Source organism: Emydura macquarii, unplaced genomic scaffold (genome assembly GCF_026122565.2).
Source record: "Emydura macquarii macquarii isolate MOO-44397 ecotype Brisbane River unplaced genomic scaffold, CSIRO-AGI_Emac_v2 contig_3390, whole genome shotgun sequence".
Lineage (NCBI taxonomy): Eukaryota > Metazoa > Chordata > Testudines > Chelidae > Emydura > Emydura macquarii.
In genome coordinates this window covers 7,394,780-7,410,892 of record NW_027133527.1, presented here as the reverse complement: position 1 = coordinate 7,410,892, position 16,113 = coordinate 7,394,780, and the positions used below count along the sequence as shown (strand labels likewise).

General features: G+C 44.5%; 1 protein-coding gene across 1 annotated transcript in view; it reads left to right on the top strand.

The window, feature by feature from the left end:
- The first annotated feature begins 1,282 nt into the window (after positions 1–1,282).
- SCNN1B (sodium channel epithelial 1 subunit beta) overlaps positions 1,283–16,113 on the top strand; it is a 37,675-nt gene continuing 22,844 nt past the window's right edge. Inside the window, exons 1-2 of the mRNA XM_067534226.1 lie at positions 1,283–1,439; positions 15,186–15,504. Of these exons, the coding sequence (XP_067390327.1) occupies positions 15,194–15,504 (311 nt within the window). The 5' untranslated portion in view covers positions 1,283–1,439; positions 15,186–15,193. The remainder of the gene's footprint in view (positions 1,440–15,185; positions 15,505–16,113) is intronic.

The window sequence follows — 16,113 nt, the reverse complement described above, 5'->3', positions numbered from 1 at the left end:
CATCAGAGGGCACTACCAGTACATGAGTCACTGCTAAATATTGGCAGCTCAGGGCCTGGAGGGTCTGAGCATGGACTCCACGCCCTCCCCACGGTCCCCACACAGGCCAGGGTCTTTCTGTGCATTCACTACTTTGCTGGTGCCCAGGGGGAAGCTGTGATACGGGAACAAGGGCCAAGTGCTACCCACCTCAGGAAGGTGCCACGGGAGGCTGGGGGCAGCACTGAGGAGCTCAGCACGGCTGCAGAGGGGAAGGGGCGAGGGTTGATGGGAAAAGGGGATGCAGAGGAAAGGAGAGCAAGGGAGATGCGGAGGAGAGGGTGCAGAGTGCGAGGGGGGAGGGGAACTGGGGAGACTGAGGCAGGGAAAGCAGGAGAGGCAGCGGTGTGGAGGGGGGAGGCTGGGGTCTGTGAGGGGGGAGCAGGCTGTGCGAAGGCTGGGATCTGACGGGTGCGGAAGAGGTGGAGGACCGGAGCAGGAGGTTGGAGCTCTGGGGAGTGAGATGCGGGGGCGGGAATTGAGGGGGAGAAGGTAGCTGTCTGCGGGGGGGGGGGGGGGGGAGAGGTTGGGATGTGAGGAGACAGCGTCGAATCTACGAGAAGGTTCCGGTCTCGTGGGGGGGGGGGGGCGCGAGGGAAGGAGGTTGGGGTCCGAGGGGGCGGGGTCTGAGGGGAGGAGGGGGTTGGGATCTCGGGGGGGGGGCGGGGGAAGGAGGTTGGGGTCCGAGGGGGCGGGGTCTGAGGGGAGGAGGGGGTTAGGATCTCGGGGGGGGGACGGGGGAAGGAGGTTGGGGTCCGAGGGGGCGGGGTCTGAGGGGAGGAGGGGGTTGGGATCTCGGGGGGGGGGAAGGAGGTTGGGGTCTGAGGGGAGGAGGGGGTTGGGATCTCGGGGGGGGGAAGGAGGTTGGGGTCCGAGGGGGCGGGGTCTGAGGGGAGGAGGGGGTTGGGATCTCGGGGGGGGGGAGGAGGTTGGGGTCTGAGGGGAGGAGGGGGTTGGGATCTCGGGGGGGGGGGAAGGAGGTTGGGGTCCGAGGGGGCGGGGTCTGAGGGGAGGAGGGGGTTGGGATCTCGGGGGGGGAGGAGGTTGGGGTCTGAGGGGAGGAGGGGGTTGGGATCTCGGGGGGGGGAGGAGGTTGGGGTCTGAGAGGGCGGGGTCTGAGGGGGTTGGGATCTCGGGGGGGCGGGGAAGGAGGTTGGGGTCCGAGGGGGGGCGGGTCTCCGAGAGGGTCGGGGGAGGATAGCAGGGGTGTGAGGGGGGAGGTTGGGGACCGGTCTGAGGCGTGGGTGTGTCTCGCGCCCCGAATCAGCGCCGGAGTCCGGCGCGCGCTCCCGGCCCCGCGCGCGCTCCCGCTCGTGCCCGCGCCCAGAGGGACCAGGAACGCCTCAGCCTGCGAGAGCCGAGCCGAGCCGAGCCGCCCGCATCCTCCGCCGGCAGCCGAGGTAAGGTCCGCCCGGGCGTGGAGCTGGGGGTCGGTGCCGGGCGGGCCTGTTCTGTTCTGTTCTGTGCTGTCTTGTCCTGTCCTGTCCTCTCCCCGGGTCTGTTCTCTCCCCGGCTCACCTCCCCCCGCCCGGAGTGAGGGCGCTCAGGACGCCTTGGTTCTACTGCCGCGCTCCGTGCCTCAGTTTCCCTGCTATGCTCCGGCTCGCAGGGGCCGAGGGGCGACTCTGTCGGTGCTGGCGAAGCCGAGACCCTGCGGGGATGGGGCCCGTAGAGATCCACTGCTGAGGGACAAGCTCAGGGCCAGTCTTCAGCTCGAATACTCACCCCCCCCCATGCTGCCCCCACCTGCCCGAGGGGTCATTCCAGCCGGACGTTTTCCCTAATGTCTCTGGGATAAAAAAGTCGAATTAAAAATAACCGAAAAAGTTTGCAGTCTGTTTCTCACCAGCTCCCCCCAGTCAGGCCTTCTCACCAGTCCTGCACGAACTGGGAATGTAGGCCATGTCCTGCTCTCCCCCCTGTGCAGGAAAGCAAGAAGTGCTTGCTGAAGACATGAATGTATGTATGTATGAGGTGGGGAATTAGTCACCCAAGAATTTTTTAATTTGCTCTTGGAAAATTTGGAAAGATGAAATTTGCAGGATGATTTATTATTCTTTACAAGTCACTAGCTCAGCTGCAGTTGGGAGAGCGCTTACCTTCAGGAGATTGCTGAGGGGACTGTTTCTTATTCTCTAAGTAGGACATTGAGCCATGCCTGACATGAGTGGTCAGTACCAGGTTCCCATGAGGATTGGAGACTGTTTAATTGCTACTGTAAACAGGACAGAATTGTTGTCAACACTATTGCAGAAAGTGTGGCTCTGAGGGACTAGCTGCCTGACAGTTGCTATTTGATCCGTATTGGAATTCTCTATTTATTTTCTCTGGCCAGGTCTATCAGGCATGAATGATAGTGGATGTTCCCCACAGTGGGTTCTATGGTAAAATGTGCAGCGAGCTGAACTCCTCAAACAAACTGACATAGCCTGCCTTTTCACTGAGTCAGACAAGACACTGCCTCTCTGACAGATGGTTCCAAGGGTCTTCCTCTGATATTATATTCCTGCATGTACTGAGGCCACACATATGCAGGCAATACTGTCACTGAAGTCTTTTTCCTCATTACTTTGTACTCAGTACAGTGAAGTCTGCTATGATTTTGTACGTTTACCACACTGAGTGAACAGCAGATGCTACCTGTCTCCAGCTCACAGCAGACAGGCGAATTCAGGCTATTCAAAACCCATCCTGTACAGGGTAACATTTCTGTGCATCTTACATACTGAAGGAACAGAAAAGTGATCAGAACCTGTTTTCCCCTCTATTTGCATAGGGATTCATAACGCCTCATCAAGATGGACCCAATCTTGCCATCCTTAAATATGCAAAACATTATTAGTTTCTCTCACCTTTTCCCTTCATCTATTGTAAATATGGAAGAATGTTCTGAGACTCACATTAAAATGCAATCAACTGCATTTCCAGAAGAACAAAGAGGGGCTGCAATGTTAATGGGACAAGTGATGTTAGGCAAAGCACCTTTCACCTTGGGCCAACCCTCAAGCAAATGGCTGCCCAGCCCACTATCACTTTTACACAGACAGTTACCAAACACTTTGCTGTTCCAGGTGGCCCCAGTGCTGTTCTGCCTGTATAACAGAGCTGTCCGGAGCTCTCCTCTCTCACAGCACTTCCCGCTCCCTTTGGTAATGTCCAAAGGCTGTTTAGTGCACTTAGTGGAGTATTGCCAACCTCAAGCATTCAAAAATCAAGTGTCAGGATCCTAAATTAAGGAGATTGACTTAATCATGAGGTTTTTGGGTTTTTTAAAAAAATAATGCAGTTGTGGTTCTTTTTATTTACCTCCTAATATTTACCTCCAACATTAGGAATGCTTAGTAGTCACATTTTCAAAACAAAACAAAAAATAGAAGCAGAGATTCTCAGCTAATAACCTACATTTCAGCAGCTGGGTCTTTCAGAAAAACACCAAATATTGTGAGGGTTGGCAACACTAAGCTTTGGTCTCAGTCAAGTTCCCAGTGGATACGTGTCCATATCACAAGAACTACTATTGTAATGAGCTCTATTTGGGTCCCTTGCTGACAGCCTTAGCAGAAAAGAATAAATGGGTCAGGGGGAGACATATTAGCATAGTGATGTGAAGGGGAATTTGCACTGCAGCTGTCCAGGTTGTGCTAATCTGGGGTGACAGAAGACAGTTCAGTGATGTTAATCTGGCATCTTTCACTAGCTCTAAAATTCACTTAATAAAAAAAGCAACACCCTAGTATCCATATTTACACACAAGGCTACATTAAAGGTTAAGTAGCAGTTATAAAATGGATGTTTTCCATTATGGGCTGGAGTTTCTGCAGTGTCAGAGAAGCAGCCACAGAATTTCCATTAGCATTAATGAGTTGCTTTGTGGTTAAAATTGTGCAGTATGCTTAAAATTCACTCCCTTATATTAACTATCAATGGCCAAGGATGGATTTTACTTGCTATCCTAAATCACACACTGAAGAGGCCAGTGAGTTTTGGGGATTGAAACGATTGATTCTAGATTTTAAGAGTAGAAAATAGAAAAAAGAGTAGAAATTAAAATTATTTTAATTTTTTTCATTTGGTGTGTTTGTGATGTCGTAAGAAAGGAATGACAGGTTTCTGCAACACAGGAAATGGGTTTGCACTTCAGCAAAACTCATAAGCTCTATGTTTTGAAGAATAGGCTATTTTGAGGGGATAGCTTGTATAATATGAGATCTGTTCAGGAGCAAAGCAGGTGTCATCTATCTGTAACACTGGACAGCTGTCTAATGACTAAGAATGAGTGAGGATTTGTGAGTGTGTTTTTCTTAATTAAGATGAAAAACATATTAGCTCCATGTATAAAAGAGGGCAGAGTAGAGATACAGCATACAGATAGGACACATCAAAATTCTAGGGCAAGGAACTAGACCTAAAATTGATAGGTATCACTAGAAGAAACTCTCAGTATGGAAACTTTCCACTGACCATGGTGAAAAACTTACATGAATAAGAGGAATAAATTTAAAAAGTCATATGAAAAGGTATCATGTAGATATCATTAAGTTAGAAATAGAAAATCCTCAATTTGTGCAAACATTCTGGAAATACTAATTCAAAATAAAAGTTCTCAGTGCTCTACATAAGTTAATAAACCCCTAACTCAGGTGTTCACAAAATCCTTAATATGTCCCTAAAGGATCTTACTTTATTATAAGACAAATGAATTTCACAGGAGGAATCAAAGTTCAAGAAGCTCAGTGGACAATATACAGTGCTACACATTATTTGTTCAAACTGAAGTTAGTGAGTTTAGTTTCTGCCTCTTTCAGCAAATGTTTTGCTTCACTAACATAAGAGAGAATTATTTATTTTACTCTTTATGCAATATGTAGATATCAATGCTTTTGGAATGGAAAACTTGTCACTCAAGCATGGTGCTTTTTAGTGCTTGAGCTGCTGATGGTAACTTGAGGTCATTCAATCCTTTTACACTTTGGCAACACTTGTACAGGCTGTCATGCCAATAGAGTATACTGAATGTGCGTACTGCTCAGTCAGGTATAATGTTTCCTGTTTAATTTGTATTAACCTCTGGATTTTATATTTAAATTTCCTTGACTAAAGGAATGAAGTGAGAGTTTGGTTTTCCAAATACTTCAGTGGCCATGTCCTTTGCTCCAGATGTCCCATCCATCCCCAAACAGCTGTCACTTGGATTTCTCATCAGAGAACTGTCATCCCTCTTGAGGATGCATGATCTGTTACCTAATCTATCCCTGATACAGATTGTTACTGTAAAGCACTAAGAAAACCAAACTTGTAAGAACTGCTGGTTAGAGCTCCTGCTGCTCTAGTTACAAGGGCTTCTCTTCATACTAGCATGTTTCTGTTTATATGTACGCTACATAGATTTAACTCTCAACAACATCATCCTCACTAACAACCAACAAGGAACGTGATTCCTTGGCCTGTTCTAAGTGACTGAGCGACACTGACTCTTCCAGGAGAAACACAGGACTTAGCATGTAGGTAAAGGAGGGATTGTTCCAATATTTGAAGAAGAAAGGCCAGGGTCCTCCCCTGGCATTTGTGTAAAGTTAAGCATGCTGATAGCACACCTGCCGGATGGGCCCCACAGGCAATATAGGCAAGGGAATTCCTATCTTGCCCTAATTTGAGTATCCTGCGCTGGGTCTTAGGCAAGAGATGCCTGCCTGAGGTAGCAGTGTGCATGCCCACAGGCAGAAACTTAGGTGCCTAAAGAACTTTAATGGCAAAAATTTAGGTGCCAAGGCACTTACAGGGGTAAGTGGCAGCTGAGTGGGGGTTTTGTGGATTGCATTGGTGCTTAAATCTAGGTTTTAGGTGCCTAAGTCTTTTGTGGTGCTGGCCCTCAATGTACTGTCATTTTTCATATGGGAAACAGACTGTTAGTTTTAAAAATTTAATCCTTTAAAAAAAGTCTTCTAATGACATGTAACTCCCTCCTCCCTCAGCATTAAGCATTTGTGTCTAGGAGAGTAGGCCCTACAGGGAGGCTGGATCTCATCCAGAATTAGCCAAGTTAGACACAATTGAAGCAAAACCTTTGCTGATCATATTACACATCAGACAGGTTCAGTAAATGTTTTCCTATCTGATAAGAGTATGTACACTTCTGGTTCCGTTTTCGTTACACTGCCAGTTAGTCTGCAAATCTGTACAGAAATAAAAATATTTCTACACCTAGGTTGCAAAAATTAAATCAGAACAGAGTAAAATCCTTTCTGTAGGAAAACAAGACTAAAGAAGATCAGAGAGGAATTATTGTTCATTTCAGCAAGGAAACTAACAGGAGATATTAAGGGCCTGGCCTAGTGTTGGAATTATGTTAGCAACAGACTTCTTGCATGGCCTCCCTAATCCGTGTGGACTGGGATTTTTTTTAAATGAGAACTATGCTAGCCAAATCCTATTACAGACTAATTGGTAGTCTATAGCATGATTTTATAATATGGAGTCTGATCCTGTGCCTTATTATGCCGATAGAAGTGTCACTTTGGACTTCAACAGGTGTAGGACTGGATTTATGGTTCTTGAGGTGCGGTGAGAGTAGCCTCTCCACAATAAGGCACCAAACTGTGCTAGGACCATACACACAGATGTTGCTAGTATGATTTCAATCACTGTGTGGATAGGGCCTCCATGAGAGTGAAGTATCACTGGTTCCTTCAGTGCTACTGAAGCCCTGTGTCCAGAAATGATTTTCAGGATCAGTTCTTGAAAATTACATCAGATAACACATTTGTGCTGGCAGATGCCAGCAAGAGCCGAACTTTAAATGTGTCCAAACAATGGTGGAGGTATCTTTTGGTGTAGACAACTGCTCCATTGTTTACTGGAGGTGTCCATTAAAGTTTGCAAAGTGCTTTGAGATCCTCATAACTATAAAAGGGCAGAGTATTATTACACAATATATTGATGAAGAAATATGCAACTAATTCCTTACTTATGTATCAGAGAAGAATCCATACAACCTGGGCAGTGTGTAGGGGCAAAGTGCAGATCAACAGAAGAGGTGGAGATTGGCATCTGGTGGATGCTTTACCCAGCAGTACCCCAAATCAGGAGAGAGGAAGGTAAAACAATTAAACAAGAAGCTCCTGGAAGCAGTAATTAGGCATCATAAAGTTTCCCACCTGCCTGCAACTATTGCTGCATGCTGCAATTTTGTAAACAGTGCTATCTAGGGGAAGCTGCAGGGATAGATCTTTTCTCACCCCCAAATCAGGGACAAACATATTTTTTGCCCTGTCTTCCTCTGCTAGCGGTAGCCTGACTATCGGATGGAGTTCTATCTGGCTTCTACAACTTCCTAAATTGTCAGCCCTAACCTCAATTTGCGATGTAGAGTGAGGGAGGGGAAGGGTATTGTGCTGCAGCCTGTGTTCCCTGATTCAGGGTGGGATAGAGAGGGGGTAGTACATTTATCTGTGCTGCAGCAGTGGTGGGTGAGTGCCAGTTTCTCTTACTTATCTCCTATGTGCAAAGCTCAGGGTAAATCCCAGCTAATGGGAGAGTTGGACAACCTGAAGGGTTCACAGAGAAACTGTTGAATATCCCTTTAGAATACATGGCTGCTTGAACTCCTCCGATATCAAATGAGCACAAGGAGCTGTCTCAAGAAGAGCAGATGTGACTGTAGACCTGTAGCAAGCCACCATGCCCAGAGCAGTCTGCAGGAGTAAGGAAAGAGTAAGATTTCATCTTAGAAAACAATTAGAAAATAAGGTAAGGAAATGTGTTAAAGTTGGAAAAGTTTAAAAAAAATAAAAGTAGGGTTGCTTTCCTTCTTGAAAAATGATCAAAAGAAAAGTTGCACTTGAACACAAACAAGTGATCAGACAGCTTTTCTGTTTGAAAACAATGCTTAATCCTGACAGACGAAGTAAGCTTGGCTCTTGGCCTCCTGCCACATTAAAAAATCCTTTTGAAGTGGTGTTTGTTAACTAGATTGTGCTGCCAGCATTGGGCAGAACGTGTTAGCTTGAACAGGTTGTAAACTGTGATTCAGACTGATTTGACTATAGATCTGATGACTAGATTCCTGTGTAAAGTCTCTTTAACTAATGTTAACTGTTATAATGATTGTTTTGTTTCTGAAATTTACCTGGTAAGGACTTGTAAACTTGTTAAAATTTCCTCAATAAATAGTTTTTTAAAAATGATTAGGATAAATGGTTGTGTCTCCAGTCCTCTTGTCTACACAGCATTTTTGGGTGGGGGTAGGGAGGAGATTTTCCCATCATTGTATTACTGTTTGTTCTGCTCCAATGGTGGGAGCAGAATGGGTATGTCTACACTAGAACAGGTACTTTCCTGCTCAAGTAGACATACCTGCACTAACTCTGATTGAGCTGGCATGCTAAAAATAGCAGTGCAGTCTCGGCAGTGCAAGCAGAAGTATGCTCTAGCTACCCTGGCTACGGTCTCATCTGAGACGCTAAGTATATACTCGGCAGTTAGTCCTCCAGCTACACTTCTGTTTATGTCTACTTGACCTGGGCATTACGCCTTCCAGCTCCTTAGCATCAACAGGGCATGGCCATTTTACCACCACGCCATCTAACTCAGATCAGAGCAGGTCTTGATGATACGAGGTAGAAATGCCTCTGCCTTGCCTACAGTAGCTCTCCCACCGTTTGTCACTGTTGGAGGTGCACCAGTGGTTCTACAAAGATGGGTAGATTTCCTCAAAAATGTTATTGAAGTCACAGCAGACAGGGACAGAGCCTAACTGCAGTCCAGAACCAGTTCAGGGCCCTTCCCAGGTCCAGAACCAGGACATGTCACCACAGATGGATTTAGAAATGTCAGCTGTGTTAAAAATCTTTAAAGGACCATGGTCATAATTAGATTAGTCATAATTAAAGATTAGTCCTAATTAAAAAATCCTCCATTAGTAATGTCTCAAATTAATACAGAATTATCATTTCATTTTCACCTTTTATGCTGTTTGTTTTTTCTCTTCACTTGTGGTCCATCCCTGCAAACGTTTACTCACATGAATAATCCTTTCAGGCAAAGTATACCATTTGACATCAGTGGGACTTCTCACGTGAGAAGTGGTTGCAGGATAGCACCCTTAGGTTGGATAGTAAAACAAACCTGATCAGACTAGATCAGTGGTTCTCAATCAGGGGTACGCAGAGGTCTTCTAGGGGCGATATATCAACTCATCTAGATATTTACCTAGTTCTACAACAGGCTACATAAAAAGCACTAGTGAAGTCAGTACTAACTAAAATTTCATACAGTGACTTGTTTATACACAGTAGACTGAAATGTAAGTACAATATTTATATTCTAATTGATTTGTTTTATAATTATATGGTAAAAATGAGAAAGCAAGCAATTTGTCAGTAATAGTGTGCTGAGACACTTGTGTATTTTGATGTCCGATTTTGTAAGCAAGTAGTTTTAAAGTGAGATGAAACTTGGGGTATGCAAGATAAAGATAAATCAGACTCCTGAAAAGAGTACAGTAATCTGGAAAGGTTGAGAGCCACTGGACTAGATGGTTTTGATTACACTAATGGTTATTTTCTTGTGGGGTTGTAATCAGTGCAGTAAAATAGGAATGAATCCCAAAGAAACAGTTTTACTTGAACATTTAGAAAATAATGAAAAACATTAGGGTAAGTAAATAAACAATTAGGAGTTGGGTTTGAACTACTTGACACTGTTTTAAATGATAGGAAAACATGATAAAATGAGTAATCTGAATCTAGTATATGATGGCTAATTCTGTGAAAACACTCAATGGCAAGAGAATACAAAAGGGTGTTAAAAGTACCAGAAATATAATGTGAGCTACAAAGTAATTTTTAAAAGGGTCATTTATTAGATGGATAAATACATTCAAGATACAGAGTGTGTATGTGTAATGACTGCTGCAAAATTGTGGACAAAAAATGTAGGTAAAAAACAACATTTCAGGGTTTTTAATCTTTTTATCCATATAAGGATGCAGTTGTGTGTATCTACTGTGTTATAGCAGATTATAAATTTGTAAATGAAAAGGTTTAAATATTCAGATTACAATAGAAACTTTGTGCTTTATTCTAAAGAGATGTTTATTTGTATATGTTTATTATGAAACTTCTGAGTGCATTTGTTTGAAGAAAAACAACGGTAATCCTTAAATCCTGGATATAAGAGGATATAGGCTTTAAAGTATTATAATACAAAGGTATTGTTGTAAACAAGTGTCTGTGTTAGACTTTATGCATGCTTTATGAATGATGAATGTTGGCTGGCTGAGTTGTAAAGTGAAAGGCTAATTAATGAACACTGATTTTCCTGAGTGTATCTGCAAGACCAGATTACTCAGAAAAAGTGTTTGAAAAGCACTGGTAGCTCAGAAGTCTGTGCTGTGATCCTGGCTGACTAGAATGATTGGTTTGTGATCCAGCCCTGTTCACTAGCAACCAAAAGTCATTAGTCCCTGGAGGCTGCTCAGTTGCCTTAGTGGAATGAGGTGGGGTCTCTGTCCAGTTTCTAGTCAACAGGTGTTGATGTAACTTTCACACTTGACACTAAGATACTTCCTTTCTGACAATCTCACAGAGACCTAGGAGTCACTGGACCTGGAGAAGGAACACCCCCTCTTATCACTAAAGGTTCTGTTTCCGTGAACGGTCAAGTATATTGAAATGGTAATTTGGAAGAACTTTCTACTGCTGCTTCCCACCCCTGTTCTTTGTACAGAGTCTTCACTTCCCAAAACTGCTATTCTGGCATGTTCTCCAACAGTGAATTCAGAGTGTGGAGCTTATGTCAAGCAGAATCTTTCTGGCAGTCTGAGCTACGGGAGGAACCATTTGGTGCTCACCAGCTTGATTAGATGGGAAAAACTAATCACTATATCCAATGGAGCGTTCATTACAACTTCCTGGTTTCCTTCCCCTACAGTATGCCTGACACTGTGCCCTTATGCCATAACTCCACTGTCAGCACATAGTCACATGTAGGAGAACATCTAAAATCTTTTATGGATGATGATATAATGGAAGGGAAATATACACAAGGAACTGAAATTCCAAACAATCTATAGAAGCCAGTCATCTGGAGGGGATTGCTCATCTGTCAGCCTGTTACTTGGTACGGAGAAGAGCAGTTCCGGATTGCTAGTGGAGATGATAATGCTCATCATGTGGTTTTAATAATCACTGGACCCCTGTGACAATGAGTAGGAAATTGAGGGAGGGAGAATTTTGAAGTGTTACCTTTAACAAGCTCAAAGAGCTCCTTCTTTGAGATGTATTAGAATATATGGAGTGTCTTGGCATCACTTTTGACCATGCCCTTTCCAAAGAAAGCCCTACAAAAATAATTTGCCCAGGTTGCACCAGCTGCATAACAACTTTGCAGAAGCAGCACGTCCCTCATAATCATGAGGCTTAATGCTTTATTAGTCAACACTGCTGCTTCCAATTGGCTCAGAATTCAGGAGCAAGACAGGTCACTGGTTTGAGCTCTGTAATCAGCGTATGAGGCCTAATCCTGCATTCTGTATGTTAGCCTCAGTTACACATGTGCAACCCTACTGACTTCAGCACATGTAAGCAAGGGAAGAACTTACTCTAGAGCCATAACCTAAACAGTGCAGGAACTTGAACTTCAACCACATGAAGCTACACGCCTGTTAAATAACAGGTATTCAATCAGCTTGTGAGACTCTCTGTGAAGTCTGCTCATAGGTATGCCTTTTTCTCCCATGCTTAGTGCCCATCCTGGGTATGCAGATGGTCCTGCTTGGTCCTGCTTTTAGAGGTTCATGTTTTGCCTAAGGGTTTAAATGAAATAAAACCAAGGGAATCTGGCCTGAAGGCTAAAATTCCATCCAGAGGCTATTCCCTGTGTATCTTAGGGGTCTCCAGCCCCTGCAGTGTTAAAAGTATGTGTTACTAACAGTGCCCACATGCAACTGAGATGGGGCACAGGACAGTCTAGAAGAGGAGGGAGGGTGGCTGTAGGTGAAAGTAATGGGGTACTAGAGGAGACTGAAGGATACAGAGGACTGTGGGGCAGGATGTAGTAAGCTGCAGCAAGGATTAGCAGGCAAAGAAGGGTGAGAGGCTGAGGGGACAAGTGGGAGTTGGGAGACTCTGGTGCAGCATGGAGGAGAATGTGAGTGGGGCAGAGATAAGGAGGGAGATAGGAAAGTGATGGGGGTGGAGAGGGTAACAGGAATCTCCCATCAAGCAGCCAGCAGGCAGGATGACTGTGTAGGCCACACAGTCAGGACTTAGATCAGAAGGAAGATCAAAATGAGATTGGCTTGACAAGAATGAGATTTTAAAAACAATCAATCCCCTGACTTGGGGGTCTGACTCCTCATTCTGAACGCTGGTGGTTGGCTATACTACTCTTATTGGTTGGGGATTTGGTTTTAAGACCATTAAAACTCAGACTTGGGAGACATACTATTAAAAGAAACTAGTACTTCTTTCCAAGCCCCTCAAGTAAATGCGCCACTGACAGTTCTGTACAGATGAGCCCAGGACCCCCGTTGGTGGTAGCTTTTTAGAACTGAAACAAGATCTGACTTTGTCACCTCTCTATTTCAGATACTTATTTGGGTAGTGTGAGAGTGAATAAGCAGCACAGCGAACACAGAACCCAGGACATCCTGGACCAGCTAGTCTGGTCTAACAAGGTTGGATTTTGCCTGGTGGAGTTTGGGTGTGTTTTAATTTTAATCTAATCTAAATATTTTAATGGATTTTTGAAGAGAGGGGAAAATATTTACTAGTTTGCTTTTGCCAATCTCTCTGGCTTCAAGTGTATTTTGGTTACACCTATTTATGAAACAAAGGCTGTCCTTGAGGCTTCCTGATCTGGGATTTAGCAAGCAAATGTCCAGCTAGTGGCAGAACAGCTGAGGTGAAAAGGCCATACATAAAAATCCTCCAGCCTGCCTGTGTGTCATGGGCTTGCTTATTCCTCTGGAGTTATCTACTCAGAGAAGACCTTCTGCCTGGAACTCTCCTGTCGTGCAGTGGTGAATTGGGGTGCAGGGAAGAGTCATTGCTTCTGCAGCACCTCAAACCCTGCAGAGAGCTTCTGCAGCTCGGGCAGCCATGTCTGGAAAATAGAAGGGGTGGGCAGGAAGAGTGCATATTGCTTGCCCTCATCCCCACCACAGATCTGCACAAAAGCCATTGGGAAGTTAAACATAAAAACCCTCTTCAAACTGAAGAAACCCTTGAGAGCAGGAAACCCAAATGTGGTGGGGGGCTCGGAGAATCCTTGGTATTGTGACTTCATTGGAGCAGTGCTATCAGGGAGGTGGTGGGTTGGGAGCCCCAGGGCTACAAGTCTCCTTTGCAGGTTACATGAAATCTGTTGGGCTTGGGAACAAAACTGCTTCCTGTTCCCAAGGAGAAAGGAGTCTAAACCCTGTTTCTGACAGAACAATCCTAGGAAGTCTCTGAAATGTGATAGTGCTGGAAGTTTTCCTTCCCTCCAGAGCTCCTTCCCATGGTTTTCCTTAGGGAGGAGGTAATCTGGGTCTCATGTGATGTCCCTATAACAGTTGATTTTGAGTGGTGAGGAGCCGTTGGGGCAGGGCACAGGATTAAAGGGCTGTGAGTAATGGGAGACAGATGGAGTTTGACTCCAGGTCAGCATGAGGTCAAGAGACACCAAGAAGTCATTGAATCATTTTAAACCTTTACCAAGCTCATTGCACTTGCAATCTAGGCCAGATTTGGAAGGTTTCCTCACCTACTTCCCTAAACAGCTGAGTCTTCATGAGTACTCAGTTACTATCCAGTTTCTCTGCTTTGCTGTCTAAGGTTTCAAACTGATGCAGTCCTCTCACCAAACAGGCCCAAGAGGAAAAGACCGTCTAATCTAATGAAATCAAGCCTGTATGGTCTTCCCCTTCTAGAGTGTAAAGGGATCTCTGTTGAGTGTTTGGCCTATGCCCCAACTGAACTGCAACTTCCCTTTGATATTTTATCTACATGGGATTAGTAACAGTAACACTGAATTATTCTGCTTTTATGCATTCTGGCTTCTGAATATTGCTGACTATCGAAACATTTCTAATTTTACACATTCAGTGTTACTGTTCCCAGTACGCTTCCTACCATATTTAACATGGTTCTTTGATCCTGACTTCCTACATTTTAAACTTCTGAACAATTTTCTACCCAGCTAGGTCTTTCTTTTGTTGTGAAATTCTGCTCCAGGATATAAAAATTTGGTAATACACATTCTTGACTCTCAATAGCAGCAGAAAATGTACCATGTACTCATAATACCAATGCAAAATATGCAGCATCCCTCACATTAGCAGCACAAAATGTACGGATATTATCTTAAAACAAAGGAATCTGAAAAAAATAAACCTATTGTCCTTTCTCTGGCAGACACCCCTTACACCTTTGACATTTTTAAGTCTTGAAGAAGGACACTATTGTATCTAAATCCCTCTTTCTTGCTCCCCTTTTGGGAGGGTGCATATACTGCTGCCTAAGGAGCTGGTAATATTTCTTCCCCAGCCATTTCAATTCAAATCCCTTTAGGCCCCTTCTACATTGAGAATTAAGATTAGTTATCCTAGTTGCTGTTCAAACTAGTTCAGAGTTATGCAGTTCAAACAGACCTAGAGCAGATAAAGATTTAAGACTGACTGGTCTATAGTAGCAGCATTTATTAATTAATGAATGGTGGTTCTTTGAGACAAAATAGTGGTCCCTTCTCCAAGGATCTTACACAGTTTAGGCTGTAATGGGCTTAGAATGGGTTTGCAAGTATGACTTGCCTTCCAATAGCTGTATGTTTTTCATTACCCATGTCTAGATGGGAAGGATTTTCAGTATTACTGGAGGAAGCCCAGCTCTGGGGAGGTACAGTGGGAGGTCTCCAGAATAGGTAGTGAGATGCTGAGAATCTAATTCAAATTTCCTTTGTGGCAATGTAGACCTGTGCCCTAATTGTTGTGGTGAGATTGCTACCGTATGATTTGTAAAGTCCACCTGTTGAGCTACAAGACACAGGCTGAAGGCACCTGCTGCTTAGCCTCCCATCTGAAGGACTCCTACGAGCAGAATACAGCAAGTAATTGAAATTCCTGCTGCCTAGGACTAACCTATTCTGTTTTTTCTCCCATGTTACAGGCAATACAATGAACTTTAAAAAGTATTTCATTAGAGTGCTCCATCGTCTCCAGAAGGGTCCTGGATACACATACAAAGAGCTGCTGGTTTGGTATTGTGATAACACCAACACTCATGGGCCCAAACGCATCATCCGAGAAGGGCCAAAGAAGAAAGTCATCTGGTTTTTCCTGACTCTGCTCTTTGCATCCCTAGTCTTCTGGCAGTGGGCGATCCTCATTCAAACATATCTTTCCTATAGTGTCAGTTCATCTCTCTCTATAGGATTTAAGACCATGAAGTTCCCAGCAGTCACAGTCTGCAGTGCCAACCCCTTCAAGTGAGTTCCTTGTCTGCATCAAGTTACACAGTATTAGCTGTGATGCTGACTTGCTCAATGACATTCCCAGTGCATAGCACTATACATCTTTTCCATCTCAAATTGCAATAATATGGGGGTTTTCTGAAAGTGGCCATTGTAATTCAACAAGCCCTTTTAAAAAAAAATAAGAAAAATGAATGAAAACACCTTCGTTCTGCAACCGGACCCCATTATCTGGGTGCCATTAAAGGCCAATATCTGCTCTCAGTTACATCACAGTAAATTCAGAGTAAATCCGGCAGTCTAATGACTTCATTGGAGTTACTTTAATTTACATCAATGGGACAGAACGGAGGTGTGGCCCTAAGTGTAAAGTATATCCCAGGCTTGGTCTCCACTACAGCATTAGGTCGACATAAGGCAGCTTACATCGACCTAATTGTGTCAGTCTACACACTCCAGCCTTGCTCCCGCTTCTGTAAGTGCCCTACAACACTGACATAACTCCACCTCCACAAGAGGCACAGGGCTTACGTCAGTGTAATTAGGGCAACATGGAGTCCGGGTGGACACTGCAGGTTACTTACATCCCTGTTGGCTGTCATTCTTGTCAATGTCACGGCTCCC